Raw genomic sequence first — 23,892 nt, 5'->3', positions numbered from 1 at the left:
TTATTCTCAAGATTATTATTTTCAACAACATTCTTACCTTTGCTATTAGCTACCTCAATCTGAGTAATGTGATGATCACAAATCATTTGATTTTGTTTAAGAGATTTAATCTCATTTTTTCAAATTTTCAATTTCTCCTTTTAAATCATCAAAAAAAGTATCATGTATAACAACAGGTTGTCTAGCAAGTCTAGTATTAACTTCAGACAAAGAATATGGTGCAGAATACTCAAATTCAAAATTCTTTTTCGATTTTACAATAGGTTTTGAAGAACTGGCACTGTTATTAACAACAAATTGAATAATTTTATCACACAAATCATTATCAGTAACTTCTTTTAGAAGTTCAATCACATTATCAGATGTAATAATATGAATGTTCAAATCTTCAAATTGAGATTGCAATTTATAAAATTCATCATTTCACACGAGCAAATATCACCGTGGCACCTGCAAGCATTCATAGTAACAGACTGCTTATTATCAGAAGACTCAGGCAAATCTATGTCTTCTTCTGAGCCGGAATCAGAATCATAATCGGACTCAGAACTAGAGGTATATAAGAAACTATAAATCTTATCATGAACCTCTTCATCCAGTTCCAAAGACTTCATCTTTTCAAGCTTACAATTGGGTGTTATATGTCCAAATTTATCACACTTGTAGCACTTGATCTTAGCGAGTTCTCGCCTAGACCTATTTTTTGTAAATCTATCAGATTTACGACGAGTTTTTCGCTCTTCCCGTTCTTCCCTAGATCTTCGTCTAGACCTTTTTCTCCTATAATATTTATTAGGAGTGGAATCGCTAGAATCTCTATGTTTGGTCTGCTTAACTTTACCTGAATCTGGTAAACCAAATTGAGTGCAGAAATCTCCTAATTGAGATCTTTCTCTAAGCTTATCAATCTTAAGCTGCCTAGAGAGATTTAATTTGTTGCACAGGTTTATTCCTTCTTGAGTGCAAGCTCCTATCAACTTACCATAAGTAAAAGTGTTGTAAGGAATAGCTCTTCGCGGATTCCTTAGAGTTTTTTTTAACTCTTTCACCAAATAAAGAGGGAAAGCCGTCTATAAACTTGGCTTTCCAATGTTCTGTATCATTTTCTGGTAGCTCCATCACTCGACTCATATAAGTATCCTTATACCATCGAAATTCTCCCAAATGTCTACATCGTAGACCATTCAACAAACTGCGAACAGTTTCGTACTGGTTGGTGAATCTACCATTAAAATGCTCTAGTATAGTCAATACTAGGGTATAGACAACATCTTCTCTATTTTTTACTAAAGCTATGCCTTAGTTATCAACGCCTTCGTTATCTGCAATAGCATTTACTACAGTCGCTTTTGCCTCGAAGCTCATATAATTGTCCCACCAACCTTGAAGTTGGCCAGTGAAACCTGCAATAATCATTTTGCAAATATTTCTATCTGTATTTTTGGTATTTTTACAGCTAGTAGCATACATTAACATACGATGAATAAGGATAGTTAATTGTCTATCAGTCAGGCCATCAAGATTCCATTCATAAATTTCAGAACCACTATAAGAAGTATTGGTCTGATTCCAGCCGCGTTCCTCTATCAATACATCTTGAGGAGTCAATCGAGAATAGTAATATGTTTGCATACTAGGCTTATAAGCAAATTTAGTATCACCACTATTCTTTTTAGGAAAACCACGAAGTTTATTAACTTCCAATGCAATATGCTCTTTAAAATCAAAAGCTTGTTCTAGCTCATCAGCAAAAGTTTCAGATAAATCAATTGATCGCTGAATAGGGGTAACCTTCCCTTAACAAATAAGATGTCCTAAAAATCGAACTTTAATTTGAAATAAACTCATTTTTGGTTTAGAAATCACCAAACAATTTTGTATAACTATTTTCTTGAAAATGTCTAAATGTTTAATATGCATTTCAAGAGTGTTTGAATAAATCAAAATATCATCAATATAAACGATGATGAAGTCCAAATATGAGTTAAAAATTATCATTCATAATTTTCTAAAATTCAGAAGGAACGTTTTTTAAACCAAATGGCATAACATTTCATTCGTATTATCTAAACGGGACATTAAATGTAGTTCTATAAGAATGCTCTTTAAATATTTGGATTTGCCAATATTCTGATTTTAAATCAAATTTAGAAAATATATTGGCGTCATATAATCTAGACAGTAAATCCTTTTTATTTGGAATAGGATACCTAATCCATTTTAAAAACTTGTTTAAAGGTTTATAATTTATAACTAATCTAGGAACACCACGTTCCTTTTTGGCTGCATTATTGACATAAAATGCAATACAAGACCAAGGTGATTTAGAAGGTTTTATCAAACCCTTTTGTAATAAATTATCAATTTCCCTTCTCTATTATTATTATTATTATTATTATTATTATTATTATTACTAATATTATTAATATTAGTATTATTATTATTATTATTGTTGTTGTTGTTGTTATTCTTATTATTATTGTTATTATTATTATTATTATTACTAATATTATTAATATTAGTATTATTATTATTATTATTGTTGTTGTTGTTGTTATTCTTATTATTATTGTTATTATTATTATTATTATTATTATTATTATTATTATTATTAATATTATTAATATTAGTATTATTATTATTATTATTATTGTTGTTGTTGTTGTTGTTATTCTTATTATTATTGTTATTATTATTATTATTATTGTTATTATTATTTTTATTATTATTGTTATTATTATTGTTATTGTTATTGTTGTTATTATTATTATTATTATTATTATTGTTATTATTATTGGTATTATTATTATTATTGTTGTTATTATTATTATTGTTATTATTATTATTGTTGTTGTTGTTGTTGTTGTTGTTGTTTTATTAAACATTGATTTGAATGAAGTAGTAATAATTTTGATCAAAACTATTGAATTTGGTGAATACAAATGGTAAATTAAGAATTGTTCTGAAGTAAAAATAACTTTATATTGGAGAGAATAATCGTTATACGAGATATAAACGGTTTAAAAAGTAAAGATATGAATTATAAATTTTATTTACATATGAAACAAATGACTAGTATATATATTTAAATTAAATGTGGGTTATTTTTATAAATTATAAACTTGTGGGCAATTTTTGTATTTGAAAAATCTCATATCATGATTTGGAATTCCCAAATCTTGATTTTGGAAGAATTTGAGATTTGATCTTATGATATGAAATCAGCGTGAGATCGCATGTCCAAACGCTGATTTCATCTCATAATTTCATATCATGAGATGAAATTGCATGATCAAACACCAACTAAGAATTTATGAAGAGTCGTGGTTCTCCTACCGTACCTATTAACATACCAGTTAGAAATAATGTTCATTAAGAATGATTAAGTAAATAGAAAAAGGTCGAAACTGCACTCAACGTACGTATGAGAAATGATTTTAAAATATCTCTCTTCCATCTATTGGATCACTTTTGCCCATCCTTCCATCTACTGGGTAAAAAATGTCTTTACCCATTAGAAATGGTTCGAATCCCCCCCCCCCCCCAACCTATCGAGTCAACAATACCTTTAATCTATTAGAAATTATTCAAATTTGACCTTCTTCTACCTAAAATTATATTTATTAAATACTAATTAATATGGCCCCACTTCACGCAGTATTAAAATATCTTATTAAAATTTATAAGTATAATATTTTTACAGTATCAAATTATTTTTTAAAATTCTTTTTAACCTTCAAATTTGAATAAGTTAAGTCTTTAGCTCTTTAATCAAATTCACTTCTATTAGCATCTTAGCTATATATCATCTTTTCTATTACTTAAAACTGTTACTCTTTTAAAACTATTGAGATTTATCTATAATTTTATATTATGTGATACTGCATTTACACTCCTTTTTAAGAAACATATTAAAAGAAAAAAATGTGACATATATAATTAGAATTAAGAAATATTTTTGAGTCATTTCTAATATGTTCACGATATTTGATCAAATGGGTAGAAGGAGGGGTAAATTTGAATCATTTCTATTAGGTTAAGGTTATTTTTATCCAATAAGTGGGAAGAAGACATTTTTGAACCATTTCTAATATGTTGAGATATTTTAATAAATAAATTTGATACTATCTTTAGAATTTCAAATATGACTCAAAATATGTGATTTAAAAAAAAAATAAGTTTACCTTTTCTAATAAATAATTTAAATAATTTTTAAAGAAGACTTTCAAAACTTCTTAACTAATGTTGCTAAGAAATATTTGTTAAAAATATTGTATTGAATTTCAAAATCACCTATAATTAGCATTGTTTCGGTTATAGGTGATAAAACTAGCCCCTGAAATCATAATTTGATTAATTTGCTCAATTTTATGTTGACTGTTGACTATTGATCCGTTTATTTATTAATTCAATCCAACTCATTTGAGAAAATTTTATAAATATCTATCATTTGGACATAATTGGAGAGTTATATCTATAGTTGTATTTACAATTTATAGCTATAGTCTGAGATGTTATGTCGGAAAAATCTCTTTTGCCTCTCTCCTTAATCTCATTCGCCTCTCTCCCGGCCCTTTCTCTCTTTCTCTTCATCTCTCTCCCCTTCTCTTTCTCTCGCTCACATTTTTCCTCTCTCTATTTCTTTCTCACCCTTTCTCCGTGATCTCTCCTTGTATTTTATGTTTTCACTTCCGTATTTGTATTTTCATCCTTCTCTTAACATTTATATATTTTTTGAGGTATTAGGTGAATTTATTTGTTATTTTAATATGTTTATTTAGGTTGTATTCTCTCACACTTTTCTCTGTCATCTCTCTCTCTCTTTCTCTATCCTCCCCCCCCCCCCCCAACACCCTCTCTTTCTTTCCCTTTTTGTATTCTTACCTCTCTTTGAATTTGTATTTCCATCGTTATCTCTTTATATTTATATTTTTTGAGGTAACAGATGAGTTTATCGACTGTATGCATATGTGCATTTAGGTAGTATCTTTTTTTTTTCTCCCTCTCTCACCCCTACTTTATATTTTGTATTTCTACCTCTCTTTCTGTATTTCTGTATTTTTTTTAGGTGTCATGAGACTGTATATGTTGTAAAGATGTCTGTTTTTAGATTATATCCTCTATCACTTCTGTGTGTGTGTATTTTCATAATTTTGAGTTATTAGGCGACTATTTATTACATTTATACGTGCATTTAAGTTGCATCCCCCTCTCACTTCACTTTTCTCTCTATATTTCTAATTTTTTGGTTATCAAACAATTGTATTAATATTTATATTTATGTTGTATTTTATATTTTCACATCTCTCTCTATCTCTTATCATTCATTCTTGTATCATTTGTATTCATTCGCTCTTGTGCCATTTGCATTCATTCACTCTTGTATTATTTGTATTCAAAACTCTTGTATCGCTTATATTCATTCTCTCTTATATCACCTGTATACACATATAAATAGATACACATATATAGATACACAAATACTTTGATACACATATGTATATTTTCATAATTGCCCACACATTTGCTATAAATATACAAATACATAGATACACAAATGTACCTTCCCAAAGATGTCCACTCATCTACCATAGATACATAGATACAAAGTTGCCTACTTAGATTTTTTAGAGAAACAAATCGAAAAGGGCACATTTATCAAACGGCATAAATGTGAATAAAAAGACTAAAAAGGATAAAAATATACGACTGATACAAGTACATAAAGAAAAATACTATAACAAAGAAATAGGGGAAGAGGTTGAGGGTGAGGGAAAGAGAGGCCAGGGAGAGAGAGAAAAAATAATACAATTGACACAAACACACAAAATAAAAGTACAAGAAAAAGGTTAAAGAGGAAGAAAGAGAAGGAACAAATATATAATTGATACAACACATAAAGTAAGATACAAAAAAAAGGCTAAAAAGAAGAAAGTCAACAAGATAGAGAGAGGAACATAGAGAAAAGATAGGATAAACAATTGATACAGATCCACAAAACAAAATATAAGGGGAAAAAAAGCTATAAGGGAGCAAATTACAATTGATACAAACATACAAAGCAAACTAAAAGAAAAAAAATGCTAAAAAGAGAGACATCAAGAGAGGGAGAGGGGGGAGGGGGAGGGAGAGTAAATACACAGATACAGACAGACAAAATAAAATACATAAAAAGGGATATAGAGGGAGAGAAAGTGAGAAGCGGGTAAATATAAAATTGATACAAATACACAAAATAAAATATAAAAAAAAAGGTTGTGTGTGTGTGAGAGAGAGAGGGGGGGGGGGGGTGGAAAAGGGAGGTGAGAGGATAAAGACAAGCAATATTGGGAGAGATAAGAGAGAGATGCTAGAAAAAGTGAATTATTGTTATACTTTGTAATTTCTAGTGTAGTTATATATACATGAAGTATATATAACGTGTATAGGTTGATATTTAGCCCAAATTGATGCGTGACAAATATTGTCAAAATATCTTTAATAAGATATTCTATTTATTTGATATGTATATAGTAATAAAAATAATATTTACTTTTAGAAGGTATTAAAATATTATAAAATTACAAGTAAAGTAATTAAAAGTTAATAAAAGCTGGGTGGTTTGGATTAAGATCCCCATTTTAGTCCAATTCATTTGAACTCAACTCATTTATTAATTTAATTTTTTTTTGAATTCGATCAAATCCAACCTAATCTGCCCATTTGCCACGTAGAATTTCGGCTGGTGTCGTTACAAGATTAAAAGATTTATTTTAATAAATTGAGGGGAAAACATGGTAAGTGACATGATTTAATTGTAATGTTATTGTAACTATTTTTATTCAAATTTATGAGTGGACTTACGGATGGTTACTTTAGTCTTTAATCAAACTACTTGAAGGGTTGTTTGGAAAGCCATCTAATAACTGAAATTGGTGTAATTATTGTAAGGATAATGTCACGTAGGAGTTTGAGTGAAAGTCTATTTGTATTTAAAGAAGTCGTGTAATTGGTTTTAGATTAGAAATCCTTAACAGTTACTACTTTGGAGTCATATAAAATATACTCATGTATATATTGATGTATAAACGTTATGAATTGAAAAAGATTGAGAAGCATCTTTAACATGGTATCAAGAGTCATAAGAGATTAAATCAACCTAATTCTTTTTCTTCACACAAATAAAATCGAGATCTACCAATAATATTTCATGGGTGAAGCTAGCAGCCCTTCCATGATGCCTATTGTTTCACTATCTCCAAACCTCGCACATCAATTACCTGTAAAACTCACATCTTCAAATTTTTTATTGTGGAAGACACAATTTATGCCTATGATATATGCATGTAGCTTGAATAATCATATTGATGGTACTACACAGACGCCACCATAATTTTGGACGATACCAATACCAAACCCAATCTGGTGTATAAAGTCTAGCTACGTGAAGACCAACTTGTTCTAAGTTGGATTGTTACTTATGTTTCAGAAAGTATCATGCCTCAATTGGTTGGAGTGGCGACTACTCGTGCAGCTTGGGACAAACTTGTTGCAGCATATGCTTTAGGATCAAGGCCTTACATTCGTGAACTAAAATCATAGTTGCACACTCTACCACTACTAAAAAACTGCCAAAGAGAGACGGAAAAAAGTGACGGACTGCGTCGCTTTTTTGGCCAAAAGCGACGGAAAAGCAACGAAGTCAATCTCGTCGCTTTTTGGCTTGACGCATTTCCAAAAGCGATGGACTGTGTCGCTTTTGTTTTTTTTTTAATTTGAAGAATGCGACGTCGTCCGTCGCTTTTTTTATTTTTAAAATTTTTTTTAATTTTAAAAAAGAGACGAAGTTCGTCGCTTTGATTAATTTTTAATTTTTTTAGAATCTTGAAAAGCGACGGAAGATGCCGTCCATCGCTTTTTTGGAAATAAAAATTTGAAAAATCCAGAAAAGCGATGAACTAAAGGACCATGTCCGTCGCTTTTCTGGATTTTAAAAAAAATAAAATTAAAAAAAGTGACGGACTAAAGGACCCTGTCCGTCGCTTTTCTGGGTTTTAAAAAAAATAAAATCTAGAAAAGCGACGGACAAAACCACCCTGTCCGTCGCTTTTTCTGCAATTTTTTAGTTTATGCTACCCACCTGCAAAAGCAATTCAATTCAGTTCAACCCCAATCAAACACAAAACATTATAAAGAAGCTACACAAAATATAAAACAACAAACTTAAATTAACATCCAAAAATTGTGATTTAAAGACTTATAAAGTCTTTCAAAATTCGTTTCAAAATTACAAATAGTTCATAAAGACTATATTTTATCAAGATTTCTAAAGTTCAACCTAATAATTAGTTCATAAATTCTATAAATCAAGATTTCTAAAGTTCACAACGTAAAGTTTAAAATCCTACAATAATTCAAGATTTCTAAAGTTCACAACTTAAAGTTCTAAAATCCCACAATAATTCAAGATTTCTAAAGTTCACAACCTAAAGTGCTAAAATTCTAAAATAATTCAAGATTTATAAAGTTCACAACCTAAAGTTCTAAAATCCCACAATAATTCAAGTTCTCTAAAGTTCACAACCTAGAGTTTTAAAATGCTACAAAAAATCAAGTTTTTTAAAATTCATAACTTAAAGTTCTAAAATTCTACAATAATTTAAGATTTCTAACGTTTCACAATTTAAAGTTCTAAAATCCTACAATAATTCAAGATTTCTAACGTTCACAATCTTATAAAGTTTTAAAATCCAACAAAAATTCAAGTTCTCTAAAGTTCACAACTTTAAGTTCTAAAATCCTGCAATAATTCAAGATTTCTAAAGTCCACAACCTAAAGTTCTAAATCCTACAATAATTCAAGATTGTTAATGTTTACAATCTTATAAAGTTCTAAATACAATAATTCAAGATTTCTAAAGTTAACAACCTAAAGTTTAAAATCCTACAATAATTCAAGATTTCTAAAGTTTACAACTTAAAGTTCTAAAATCCCACGATAATTCAAGATTTCTAAAGTTCACAACCTAAATTTCTAAAATTCTACAATAATTCAAGATTTCTAAAGTTCACAACCTAAAGTTTAAAATCCTACAATAATTCAAGACTTCTAAAGTTCACAACTTAAAGCTCTAAAATTCCACAATAATTCAAGATTTCTAAAGTTCACAACCTAAAGTTCTAAAATCCTACAATAATTCAAGATTTCTTAAGTTCACAACCTAATTAAAGTTCTAAAATCCTACAAAAATTCAAGTTCATATCTAATTTCTAGAATTTCTAAGTTCAAGAATTCAAGTAACCCAATTTTCAACACCAATATAATACATATAAGCACAAATATAATGACAAATTGAAAAATTTAACTAATCTCTAACTTCTAATTATTTGTTAGTTCTAACTTTTAATACTTAATTTACAATCATATTTAAAAATCCCCAATTTTTCTAACTTCAACTTTCAAACTTACTAAATTCAAGAACTTCTAAGTTGGAAAATTCAACTAATCTACTTTTAACTTTCATATACTGTCCAATATTTTTATAACTTTAAAGTAATCTAACTTTCATATACAATTGAATATTTTTCTAACTTCAGCCGTCAAACATACTAAATTCAAGAATTTCAAAGTTGGAAAATGCAACTAATCTAACTTCTAACTTCTAATTATTTGTTAGTTCTATCTTCTAATACTCAATTGAAAATCATATTAAAAAAACCCCCAATTTAGAAGAAAACTCTAAAATAAAAAATCCCTAATTCTCTACCTAACTAACAATAATCAAATATACAAATTAACAATTGAATAACACTGTAAGATCCCGTACTTTTTCACTAATCGTGCATAATATATGTGGCGTAGTATGTCATGGTTATATGAGGTGTATATGACTTTGTATCATACATTGGAGATTAAGATTGCAAGTAGGTGGAAATATCAAGGAACTAAACTAAAGTTTTAGGTCAAAGGGACCCCTCAAACAAAGTTCATGATAAAACAAATGGCTTGGGTAGAACTTCACCCGTTTGAAAGGTTTAACTTGTCCCATACCTTGTAGATAAGCCTATGAGTGTAAAATATGCTAAGAATAGTGTGTTATGAGGTATTATAATAGCACAAGGGTCGTATATTAAGTTTGGAAGTCAAGAAAATTAGTGAAACTAAAGTCGGCAAAAGTTATCGAAGTTTCTCTAATAATATTTTCTTAACTTAGGGTCAAATGTCTTGGATGTTTTCTTCCAATATACAAAGAGTTAGAAGGCCTATCACCCATTAAATCGAATGCCTACGAGCGTAGATTGCAACACACAAAACCCCGTATCCAACCGACATCAGAGAAAAAAGTTATGAGGGTTTTATTACGGACTGCTGGGACAGAATCCGGGTCGGGTCAAAAATGTGGTATGTGGTATGTCGTCTTACTCAACGTTTTAAGCCATGAAAACATTTCATTTTACTTCCAAACCAGAAAGAAAGCTTCAGAGAAGGTTCCTATGGAGTACTTGCATGATGAAGGTCAGTTTTCGATGAGTTTTACCATTAAAGATTGCCCCCGTGCCTAGAAACGTGATCTTTACACGTGATAATCGTTTTCCCCTTCTATTAGCTGCGTTTGGACCAAGTTTTTGAAGATATAAATTTGTAGTTATTGGTGTTTCTTCAAAGTTTACACTTGGTTAACTAAGGTAATCATCTCAGGACTCTTTTATGATTGTTTTTATGAAATTCTACGGACATTTCGTCAAGTTGAGGCTATTTGGAAAATCTGCCAATTTAAGAACAATTATGAACTGTTTATAGGTGTGTACTAGTTGTGTGTATATAGTGTTTACGAAGTTTAGGATGTAAGGAACAACTTTCGTGAAGAAGCTACGGTCATTCGAGCCTTCATTGAAAAGGTATGTTAAGGCGAAGCTACGTCCCTCATTTTAGCACCACTCCTTGGATATTACTAAAACGTCGAACGTGATATTTTGATATTCTCTTGCTAGAAAGACCTTCAGTGAAAGGCAATGGGATCTCAGCTGAATTATTTTCATTATTCTGTTATTTTGATATTTCACTCGTTCGGATAAATAGAGCGTTCAACATCTACACGTCATTTTATCAGTTTCCTTGATTATATGTCCTTACGTATGAATTCGTATTCTTCCTTGGGTGATGTGAATTAAAATGTCATGTGAGACCACCCTTACTACTTGTGACCAACCCCCTTTCTCCACTAAGGTTATTATTAAAGAAAAACTTTAAAGTAGCTCACAACCTTCAAAACTCAAATATAATTTAAATGTAAACTATTAGAACACTTGGTTTTTGAAATATTTCGTTTATAAATTATCTAGGAACTAAGTAAGTCACCTTAAACTTATTATGAATATCAACAAGGTTAGGTTATCCTTCTAAAATTCGAGTTAACTTTTCAAGCTTATTTGAAAGAACATATCAAGTTCCCTGAGATTGTTATATGTTATTCGAAAGTTATTATGGGTTATGAGAACAAGACTACAAACGGGCCAAGATTGGCAACATGACAACACTAACTCATAGGTGTTATAAATCCATGACATGTTATGCATTCTACTCCTGAGCTATAATCAGGACGCATGGGGCCTATTGCTTATATATATACATACGAGACACAGATGACCACAAGTTGGTGAATATGATGCCGGTTCGCTACCGAAAAGCACCACCATTTCTAGCATTTGGTTGGGTATGTCATGCATTTGCATCTATATATATATATATATATATTCACGAAATACGATTATACGAGCATACCATGCATATTTAAGTAGTAGGGAGCAAATGGTCAGCCATGGAGTTATTTGGGTTTCAGTTTCAGGTGGTATCTCTATTACCCTTTTATAGTAAATGTTTATGATTTTACTTTTCGCTTTACATACCAGGCAGGGACTCTAATCGACCCACCCATTATGATTCAGGTTCAGCTGTGAGTTGGTAAGCTCCATCTTATCTTGGGGCTATTAGAGGATGTTTACTTTTGTTGTACAGTTTGGGTATAGTCAGGGCCTTGTCCCGACATTGCTTATATCACTCATAGAGGCTATTGTGGACAGCATATTCTGGGTTTTCTTTTTGTGTGCTTCAACCTCCAGCCAATAGTCTTAGCATGTATATATAGGTGTGTGTGTAAGTAGGTATGTTTTCGGTTATGGCCTCGTTGGCTAGATAGTATATATTTATTAATTTTTTTCGGTTTGTCTACTATTATTTGTATGGTTATTCTCTTTCGGGTCATAACCTCTGGGTCTAGGCTTCACTTTTTAGAGGTTGTGCTGCCCAATCTTTTTACCTCACAAGTTTGGTTAGCTAGTATGTTTCAATGGGTAACTCAATGTATTAGGTTATCGAGTGCCAGTTACGCCCCTATTTTGGGGCGTGACAAACTTGGTATCAGAGCAGGTCGTATCCCGAGGGGTTCACAAGCCGTGTCTAGTAGAGTCTTGTTTATAGGTGTGTTGTGCACCACACTTATAATCAAGAGGCTACAAGGCATTTAGGAATGGTTACATTTCATTAAACTGATAGATCGTGCTATAGTGCAAAAGTATAAGAACATTTGAAATCTAAGTCGTGCTTTATGTTTCTTATCTAACAGGCTACACTCGCTACTAGTCATTCCCCACCGGGTCAAAGAGATAGATTTCCCTCAAAGGCACAGGGTGGATCTACAGTACCCCTAGTACCAATCTCCCCGGCACCTATTGAAGCCCGAGGAGATGCAGTACCCTCAGCCTCACTAGTTCCATTGGTACCTGAGGAAGCTACGGACACAGGACCTCCAGTACCTATTGTTTCTCCACTAGAGATCTATGGGGAGCAGGGGATGAGAGAGGTAGTTTAGTTGCTGACTAGGATGGTTTTTATTCATGAGCGACAACTGGAGTCAGGAGTAGATATTCAGAGAGACCGATCAAAAAGTTCGAAGGTACGAGAGTTTCTTCATTTGGCCCCTCTGTTATTTATAGAATCTAGTCTTACTGAGGATACCCAGGACTTTATAGACCACATATATAGAGTATTGAGGGTGATGCATGCCTCCATCATAGAGGTTGTGGAGTTGGCTTCTTTTCGGCTACGTGATGTAGCCATCCTTTGGTATGAGGCATGTGAGAGATCTAGAGGACCTGATGCTCCGCCAACAGAGTGGGAGGACTTCTATGAGGCCTTCCTTGCCTACTATTTGCCACGGGAAGTTCGAGAGGCCCGTCTTGACCAATTTATCCTGAAGCAAGAAACCATGAGTGTGAGGGATTATAGCCACAAGTTTAATTCTTTGGCAAGATATGCACCAGATATTGTACGTACCATGAGAGCCAGAGTTCATCGTTATGTTGATGGTTTGGCAGATCATTTGATCAGAGATTGTAGGGTAGCATCTCTATCAGATGATGTAGATATTTCCCGCATACAGCTTTCGCTTAGACTACAGAGGACCTTTCTAAACGGATTTGTGATACCCACAGGGATAGGGAGCAAAGTAAGAGGGCTCATACTATGGGGTCTTATAGGGAGACACATGGTGATTTTAGGCCCCCTTTCCATCGATATCCACATCGGCCAGCGGGTAGTGTCTCACCACAGGTGCAGGGACCGCGGTTTGATCGTTATAGTCAGTTAGGACCAGGTCAGAGCTCAGGCCAGCCTGAAGTTCGTCGACATAATCGTTCCGTACAGGTAAGACATCCCACTCCTCATTGTACACAATGCGGTAAGCCACACATTGGGTAGTGTAGACAGAGTTCATGTGCATGTTATCATTGTGGGCAGACAGGACATTTTATTAGTCGGTGCCTGAGGTTAAGCAGAGGTGATCTAGCTCAGCCTTCAGGATCCACAGCAACATCTTCACCCTCAGTCCGTGCCCCATGACCAGGACCACAGTCTACTCAGGGTCGTGGTAGAGGGAGAGGTGAAGGAGGTACAGGTTCGAGCGATGGTCAAAATCGCTTTTATGCACTCACAGGACGACAAGATTCAGAGGCATTCCCTGATGTTGTTACAGGTTTATTAACAATATCTTCTCAAGCTGTTTACGCATTGATAGACCCTGGCTCTACATTTTCATATATCACTCCATTTATTACTAGTAAGATTGACATGAAATCTGAATTGTTGCCACAACCAGTTAAGGTGTCTACACCGGTTGGCGATTCTATTTTAGCTAGTTGTGTCTATCGGGGTTGTACGACATTAATTAATGATCGTCCAACCTCTGCTGATTTAGTTGAGTTGATTATGCGTGATTTTGATGTTATCATGGGTATGGATTGGTTGGCAGCTTGTTATGCTAATATTGATTGTCGTGCAAAGATAGTCCGATTTTACTTTCCAGGTGAGCCAGTCCTTAAGTGGAAGGGTAATGCAGCCACACCTAAGGGTAAGTTTATTTCATACCTTAGGGCTCGGAAGTTGATTGCTAAAGGTTACATATACCATATGGTTCATGTACAGGATATTGATAAGGATCTTATTACTCTTCAGTCAATTCCTATCGTGAATGAATTTCCCTGATGGTCTTCCAGGAATTCCCCCAGAAAGGGAAATTGATTTCGCTATAGACTTGCTTCCTGATACGCAACCTATAACAATTCCTCCCTATAGAATGGCACCTACAGAACTAAGATAATTGAAGGAACAACTGAAGGACTTGTTCGATAAAGGCTTTATCAGGCCAAGTACTTCCCCATAGGGTGCCCCAGTGCTCTTTGTTCAAAAGAAAGATGGATCCTTGCGGATGTGTATTGACTATAGACAACTAAATAAAGTCACTATAAAGAGTAAATATCCTCTTCCACGGATTGATGACTTATTCGATCAGTTACAAAGTGCCAAATTCTTTTCCAAGATTGACTTGCGGTCTGGTTACCATTAGTTGCGAGTTAGGGAAATTGATATCCCAAAAACAACATTTAGGATGAGGTATGGCCATTTTGAGTTCCTTGTCATGTCTTTTGGGCTTACAAATGCCCCAACAGCTTTTATGGATCTTATGAATCGGGTCTTCAAACCATTCTTGGATGAATTTGTGATTGTGTTTATTGATGATATTCTTATATATTCACGGTCGGAAGCAGAGCATGCAGACCACTTGCGAGCTATATTGCAGACTCTCCAAGATTGCAGGTTATATGCTAAATTCTCTAAATGTGATTTTTGGCTTACCTCAGTAGCTTTTCTTGGTCATGTTATTACAAGTGAGGGTATTAAGGTTGATGGAAAAAAGATTGAAGCAATGATGACTTGGCCGAGGCCTTTGAATGCGACGAAGGTTCGCAACTTTTTAGGCTTGGCGGGGTATTACCGAAGGTTCGTGGAGGAATTCTCTTCTATTTCTGCACCACTGACAAAATTGACACATAAGGCAACGAAGTTTCAGTGGACCGAGGCATGCGAGCAGAGCTTTCATGAACTAAAAAAAAGGCTTACCACTGCACATGTCCTAACTCTTCCATATGGTAATGAGGGCTATGTTGTTTATTGTGATGCCTCAAGAATTTCCCTAGGTTGTGTTCTTATCCAGCATGGTAAGGTTATTGCATACGCCTCTAGACAGTTGCGAAAGCATGAGCAGAATTATCCTACACACAATCTTGAGTTGGCTGCAGTTGTCTTTGCCCTAAAAATTTGGTGGCATTATCTATACGGAGTTCATATAGATATGTTCACCGATCACTTGAACCTACGACAAAGGAGATGGCTAGAATTATTAAAGACCTACGATGTTGACATTTTATATCATCCCGGCAAAGCTAATGTTGTTGCTGATGCGCTCAGCCGAAAGTTCATGAGTAGGCAAAGTCATGTTGAAGTTGATAAGGCTGGAATTACAAAAGACATATGCCAGCTAGTTAATTTGCAAGTACGCTTGGTAGATGCAAGAGGCGGAGGTGTTGTCATTAAGAATATGGCAGAATCTTCCTTTGTGACTGAAGTGAAAAGACAACAACATGAAGATCCTGAGCTTAGTAAATTAAGGGAAAAGATTCCACCACAGCAACACCCCTTATTTGAGCTAACTGGACATGGAGTCCTTAGATACCAAGGTCGCTTATGTGTACCAGCAGTTGGGAAGCACCATACAAATATTCTTTCAGAGGCCCATTATTCTAAATATGCATCTCACCCTGGAGTGACGAAGATGTATCAGGACATTCGACCAATCTATTGGTGGAATGGCATGAAAAAAGATATTGTGGAGATGGTAGCTGAATGTCCTAACTGTCAACAAGTTAAAGCAGACCATCAGAGGCCTGGAGGCCTAACCCAGTATATTGAGCTTCCGTTATGAAAATGGGATATGATAAATATGGACTTCATCACTTGTTTGCCTCGCACTCCATGAGGTTTGATTCCATTTGGGTAATTATCGATAGACTGACAAAATCTGCTCATTTCTTGCCAGTTAGGACGACATATTCAGCTGAAGATTATGCTAGCCTTTAGATTCAGGAGATTGTTCGCCTTCACGGAGTTCCATTAGCTATTACCTCAGATCGATGAGCTCAATTTACAACACATTTTTGGAAATCATTTCAGAAAGGTCTAGGCACTCAGGTAAATCTTAGCACCGCTTTTCATCCACAAATTGATGGACAGGCAGAACGTACTATTCAGACGGTTTAGGATATGTTACGTGCTTCTGTGTTGGATTTTAAAGGAAGTTGGGATCAATATCTACCTCTTATCGAGTTCGCTTATAATAACAACTTTCAAGCTAGTATTCAGATGGCCCCTTACGAAGCACTATACGGGCGGAAGTGTAGGTCCCCAATCGGTTGGTTTGAGCTCAGGGAAGCAGATTTTCTAGGTCTCAATCTAGTCCAACAAGCAGTTGAAAAGGTTAAGCTTATTAGAGATCGGCTTCATACAGCACAGTGTCGACATAATTCTTATGCAGATGTTCGCCGACGGAACTTAGAGTTTGAGGTAGAAGATTGGATTTTCCTTAAAGCATTGCCTATGAAGGGCATCATGCGATTCGAAAAGAAAGGGAAGCTCAATCCTAGGTACGTTGGACTGTATAAGATTATTTGAAATATCGATATGGTGGCATACGAGCTTGATTTGCCTTCAGAATTGGAATCAGTTCATCCTATATTTTATGTTTCTATGTTGCGGAAGTGCATTGGAGATCCTTCACGTATTATGCCCATTGAAAATATTTGTAACACAGAGGATTTATCTTATACAGAGGTACCAATACCAATTTTAGATCGGCAAGTAAGAAAGCTTCGAAATAAAGATGTAGATTCTGTGAAAGTGTTATGGAGAAATAACAACGTCGAGGAAATGACTTAGGAAGCAGAAGAGGAAATGAGGAAGGAGTACCCCCAATTGTTTACGACTTAAGGTGAGTCACATTTTGATTATTGGCAATTATTTCTTCACAACGACTTAGTTATATTTTAGGTAGCTTGAAGGTGAAATTTATATGTCTTGTTACAAGATAACTATGCAAAGATTAGTAGTTAAAATTTTCAGAATTTGACTTCAGGTTTGCGACTGTAACAAATATTGACTCGCAAATAAAGTACTGTATGAAAATAAATACAGCCAAGGAGTTGTTTAGATCCATTCGCATGCGAATGTTCATTAAGGGGGGAGAATGTAAGATCCCGTACTTTTTTCTCTAATCGTGCATAATATATATGGCGTAGTATGGCATGGTTAATTATATGAGGTTTATATAACTTTGTATCGTACATTGGAGATTAAGATTGCAAGTAGGTGGAAATATCAAGGAACTAAACTAAAGTTTTAGGTCAAAGAGACCCCTCAAACAAAGTTCATGATAAAAGAAATGGCTCGGGTAGAACTTCGCCCGTTTGAAGGGTTTAACTTGTCCCATACCTTGTGGATAAGCCTATGAGTGTAAAACATGCTAAGAATAGTGTGTTATGAGGTATTATAATAGCACAAGGGTCGTATGTTAAGTTTGGAAGTCAAGAAAATTAGTGAAACTAAAGTCGGCAAAACTTATCGAAGTTTCTCTAATAATATTTTCTTAACTTTGGGTCAAATGTCTTGGATATTTTCTCCCAATATACAAAGAGTTAGAAGGCCTATCACCTATTAAATCGAAGGACTACGAGTCTAGTTTGCAACACAAAAAACCCCGTATCCAACCAACATCGAAGTAAAAAATTTGAGGGTTTTACTACAGACTGTCGGGACAAAATCCGGGTTGGATCTGGGTTGGGTAAAAGATGTGGTATGTCGGCTTACTCAACGTTTTAAGCAATGAAAACATTTCATTTTACTTCCAAACCAGAAAGAAAGCTTAAGAGAAGGTTCCTATGGAGTACTTGCATGATGAAGGTCAGTTTTCGATGATTTTTTCTACCATTAAAGATTGCCCCGGTGCCTAGAAACGTGATCTTTACACGTGCTAATCATTTTCCCCTTCTATTAACTGCGTTTGGACCAAGTTTTTGAAGATATAAATTTGTAGTTATTGGTGTTTCTTCAAGGTTTACACTTGGTTAACTAAGGTAATCATCTCGGGACTCTTTTATGATTGTTTTTATGAAGTTCTACGGACATTTCGTCAAGTTGAGGCCATTTGGAAAATCTGCCGATTTAAGAACAATTATGAACTGTTTATAGGTGTGTACCAGTAGTGTATATATAGTTTTTGCGAAGTTTAGGACGTAGGGAACCACTTTCGTGAAGAAGCTACGGCCATTCTAGCCTTCATTGAAAAGGTATGTTAAGGCGAAGCTACGTCCCTCATTTTAGCACCACTCCTTGGATATTCCTAAAACGCCGAACGTGATATTTTGCTATTCTCTTGCTAGAAAGACCTTCAGTGAAAGGCATTGGGATCTCAGCTGAATTATTTTCATTATTCTGTTATTTTGATATTTCACTCGTTCGGATAAATAGAGTGTTCAACATCTACACGTCATTTTATCAGTATCCTTGATTATATGTCCGCACATATGAATTTGTATTCTTCCTTGGGTGATGTGAATTAAAATGTCACGGGAGACCCTTACTACTTGTGACCAACCCTCTTTCTCCACTAAGGTTATTATTAAAGAAAAACTTTAAAGTAGCTCACGACCTTCAAAACTCAAATATAATTTAAATGTAAACTATTAGAACACTTGGTTTTTGAAATATTTCTTTTATAAATTATCTAAGAACCAAGTTAGGAACTAAGTAAGTCACCTTAAACTTGTTATGAATATCAACAAGGTTAGGTTATCCTTCTAAAATTCGAGTTAACTTTTCAAGCTTATTTGAAAGAACATATCAAGTTCCATGAGATTGTTATATGTTATACGAAAGTTATTTGCGGTTATGAGAACAAGACTACAAACGGGCCAAGATTGGCAACATGACAACAGTAACTCATAGGTGTTATAAATCCATGACATGACATGCTATGCATTCTACTCCCGAGCTATAATCGGGAAGTATGGGGCCTATTGTCTATATTTATACGTATGAGACATAGATGGCCACAAGTTGGCGAATATGATGCCGGTTCGCTACCGGAAAGTAACACCATTGCTAGCATTTGGTTGGGTATGTCATGCATTTGCATATATATATATATATATATATATATATATATATATATATATATGTATTCACGACATACGATTATTCGAGCATACCATGCATATTTAAGTAGTAGGGGGCTAAAGGTCAGGCATGGAGATTATTTGGGTTTCAGTTTCAGGTGGTATCTTTATTACCCTTTTACAATAAATGTTTATGATTTTACTTTTCGCTTTACATACCAGGCAGGGACTCTAATCGACCCACCCGCTAGGATTCAGGTTCAGCTGTGAGTTGGTAAGCTCCATCTTATCCTGGGGCTACCAGAGGATGTTTACTTTTGTTGTACAGTTTGGGTATAGTCGGGGTCTTGTCCCAGTAGTGCTTATGTCCCTCATAGAGGCTATTGTGGACACAATATTCTGGGTTTTCTTTTTGTATGTTTCAAGCTTCAGCCAATAGTCTTGGCATGTATATATAGGTGTGTGTGTAAGTAGGTATGTTTTCGGTTGTGGCCTCGTCGGCTAGATAGTTCATCTTTATTTGTTTTTTTCGGTTTGTCTACCATTGTTTGTATGGTTATTTTCTTTCGGTTCATGACCTCTGGGTCGAGGCTTCACTTTTTAGAGGTTGTGTTGCCCAATCTTTTTGCCTCACAAGTTTGGTTTAGCCAGTATGTTTCAGTGGGTAACTCGATGTATTAGGGTATCGAGTGCCAGATACTCCCCCTATTTCAGGGAGTGACAAACACAATTCATCAAACTAAAACAATATACTAATTTATAACAAATCAAATATTACTAGAATTGAAAAAAACAAAAATTAAACTCTAACCTTAACAAGCTAAGGAAAAGAGGCAGTGGGGACGACGGGTGGCGGCACCGACGGGGCAAGGCAGCGATGGGACTAATTCTCAAGGAGAGAAGGGCGGCGGCAGCGCAACAATTTGGTTTTAGAGAGAAAGAAGAGAAGAGAGAGAAAGAAAGAGAGATGAAAAAATGGGGGGAAAACCCGCTTTTGGTTCAATATAATTTTAAAAAAGCGACGGGCAGCGTCTCTTTGTCCGTCGCTTTTTTAAAAAGCCAATTAATAAAATAAAATAAATTAAAAATGACGGACAACGTGGTTTATTTTTAATTTATAAATAATTATTTTTATTAAAAAGCGACGAATGGCGTCTCTATATATATTAAATAAATAATTATTAATTATATATATATTTAGCGCAAAAATCCACGAAAACAAGCGACGGACTAAGAGATGCCTTCCGTCGCTTTTAGTAAAATAATTTTTAAAATAATTATTTTTATTAAAAAGCGACGGATAGTGTGGCAAATGGCGTTGCTTTTTGGAGCGTCGCAGTCCATCGTTTTTCTGTCCGTCGTTTTTTGGCAGTTTTTTAGTAGTGTACGTCGTGACAATGCCAATATTGAGTCTTATGTACAAAAGGCAAAGAGAATAGCAAATAAGTTTGTTGCACTGCAACATCCAATTCCCAATGATGATTTGGTAGAATTTGTTCTTGCCGAACTAGGACCTTCCTATCGTCCTTTTACCAAGTCACTTGAATCGCGTCAAGAGGAGATTACTTTGATGCATTGTATGGACTCTTGTTGAATGAATAACGACAACTGAAAAGGGATGAAGTCCTTACTGTCATTGCTCTTGTTGCATAGTATACTCAGAGTTCTTTTGCTACTACTCGTGGACGTGGTTATATTAAATTTTAAAAATAAAAATTAAATATTTAAAATTTAATTTTTTTATGAGACAAATAAGGGCCTTTATAAATGATATTAAATTGAATAGTTAAGATATATTGTCTTTTAAAAATATATTAATTAACAAACATATGTTCTTAACTAATAATTGATTTATATTTTTCAATTTAATATATATATTTTAATTAAATTAATCATAAAAACTAAAAGTATAGAATTTCTATGAACATCATGAAATGCATGTTTGACAAAAAATTAATATTATAAATATAATGTCATAAATTTATAAAACATTTGACAAAAAGATAATCTATCAAGTCTAACTTAAAAAAAATACCTTGCAATGTTAAATATCGAGTCAATACACCTAAAACAAATGAAATTGAAAATATAACATAAGTTCTAAATACAAAACAAAAAAATTTAACATAATACACTTATTCAAAATTCAAAATAACATACATAAATATAAGTTTATAACTTTATTGAAAAATGAATTCTAATTTAATTAAAAAATTAGAATACTAACAAAATAATACTAATGATTTTTTCTAGATAATACGAAAAATTACATGGAATGACATGAAGTAAAGGTTGAGAATAAGAAGGAAATGAAATATAAATAATACAAAAATATTTTTAGAAAATATTAGAATAATGAAAATAAAATTAAAATTAAAATAATAAAAATGAAAAGTACATTAAAACGAAAAAAAATAAAAAAATAGAAATAAAAGGAAGAAGTTAAAAAGTAATCAACTTGTAATTACACCATGTAATTACTAACAATTCACAGTTCCCCCTTGTTAATTGGAGAGTGTAACTACATTCTGCGAATTACACCCAATTACCTGTTGATCAAGTAACTACATGGTCAACCAAATAGGACAGACAGTGTAATTACACCCAATTACACCAAATCAAATTACTAGAGTGACTTTCCATACAAGCCCTAAATATTAAATTATGAACTTGTACTAGAATTACTTCTACTTAGGCCTTGATTGTATATCATGTATTTAAGACATATTATTTTGTCATAAATATGTCATGATCTTAAACTGTTGGATTGTATGAATACCTACTCAATTATAATTCGATTAGCGAATCTTTATCATTCATTTCTATTTAATAGAATTTTTTTTAGATAAATTACATACGAGTCGACAAAGTAAAACAAAAGTAAGAAAAACAATTTCATCTCTTTAACTCTTTCAAAGAACTTAATCTAGATAGGTAAATGACCTTCTAATAGTCTCTCTCTCTCTCTCTCTCTCTATATATATATATATATTTCAAAACTTAGTTGATAAAGATGTTTTTAACTCAACTTTGTTCTAGAGATACCGTATTATCACAGTTAATACCTAATACACTCCCGCACTAAAGAATTAATATTAACATCTATTAATAATTGAACTTCATCATGTTTGGATCTATGTACACATATAGAATGATTAATATCTTAGTTGAAAGGTTTGTGGTGTTACAATAAACAAAATAATTGCTATCTCGGGCTCAAATTCATATTGGAAAAAATAAGTATAACTTACCTAAATTTCATAGTATAAGACCCTAAATTACATTATATCCCTATTCTTTTCTATTTTACAAAAATCCCTTAAAAATCAGACATTCAGATACATAAGTTTCCTCCAGATACATTATAAACTTGTCTGTTACGCTTAATATGAAATATTAATGTAAAATTGATTTTCTTTCCCACAAATCATGCATAACTGATTTTTTTTCCCACAAATCACACAAACAGATTGATATCATTCCATTCCAATCTATAACAGCTTCACAAAATTCAAAAATCAAATTTTCATCTTCTCTATCAATTCGAAATCTTGAATCTCAAATCCTCCATTATAGATGATTGAACAAACGATTTACGATTTCAAATCATCAATTCGAAATCGTCGAGTAATTTGAATTCAATGTATCACGCAAAACTGATTGGAAATCGTCAAGTACAACTTTGTTTCTCAATTTGTTTTCAGACCCTAATTCTTTGTGGTGATTTTGCTCAGGTTGACATGGTTTGTCTTGATGAGGCAGCAAAGATATTGTTAGGAGATGGGAGGCCTCCTGCCATGACAAGAAGTAAAAAGTATGCACCTTTTTTTCTTGCTCAAGAGTAATCTGAACTACTAATGCACAAATTGTTAGTTCTTATAATTCAACTAGGTTTCCAATCTATGCTCCTTCTAATAATGTTGTTCCTTCTTATCTATGCAACTAAAGTTAGGAGGTTGTATGATATCGTAAATGTTGTCTTCGATGAGATATATTGAGAAGGTAATTATCTTCAAGTGATTATTCATCAGGAAGACAATATCATTCCATTCCAATCTGTAACAGCTTCACAAAAATCAAAAATTAATTTTTCATCTTCTCTATCAATTCGAAATCTTGAATCTCAAATCCTTCATTGTAGATGATTGGACAAACGATTCATGATTTCAAATCATCAATTTGAAATCATCGAGTAATTTGAATTCAATGTATCACACAAAATTGATTGGACAACATTGGTTGCTGCTAACATTGCTAACAAGATCTCTCCGTCAACTAATAAGTTTCTCTTCCCCCTTTTCATCTTTCGTTATTAAATTTTAATTTGATTTCAGAAAAGTTATTTCATTTCTT

The 23,892-nt window shown here is 33.3% G+C and overlaps 2 protein-coding genes across 3 annotated transcripts in view; one reads left to right on the top strand and one right to left on the bottom strand.

Moving 5' to 3' along the window:
* Window positions 1–23,892, top strand: part of LOC125823898 (uncharacterized) — an 897,951-nt gene that overhangs the window by 240,984 nt on the left and 633,075 nt on the right. The gene's annotated exons all lie outside the window — the stretch shown is intronic.
* On the bottom strand, window positions 381–1,119 carry LOC125823912 (uncharacterized). The gene is made up of 2 exons (XM_049503274.1): window positions 983–1,119; window positions 381–918 (listed from the first exon to the last, which is right to left on the bottom strand). Exons 1-2 carry the CDS (start codon window positions 1,117–1,119, stop codon window positions 381–383), a joined length of 675 nt encoding a protein of 224 aa, XP_049359231.1.

The sequence above is a fragment of the Solanum verrucosum genome, unplaced genomic scaffold, assembly GCF_900185275.1.
Source record: "Solanum verrucosum unplaced genomic scaffold, falcon-dt-bn FXZP01000056.1, whole genome shotgun sequence".
NCBI lineage: Eukaryota > Viridiplantae > Streptophyta > Magnoliopsida > Solanales > Solanaceae > Solanum > Solanum verrucosum.
This window is presented reverse-complemented; position numbering and strand designations above follow the sequence as displayed.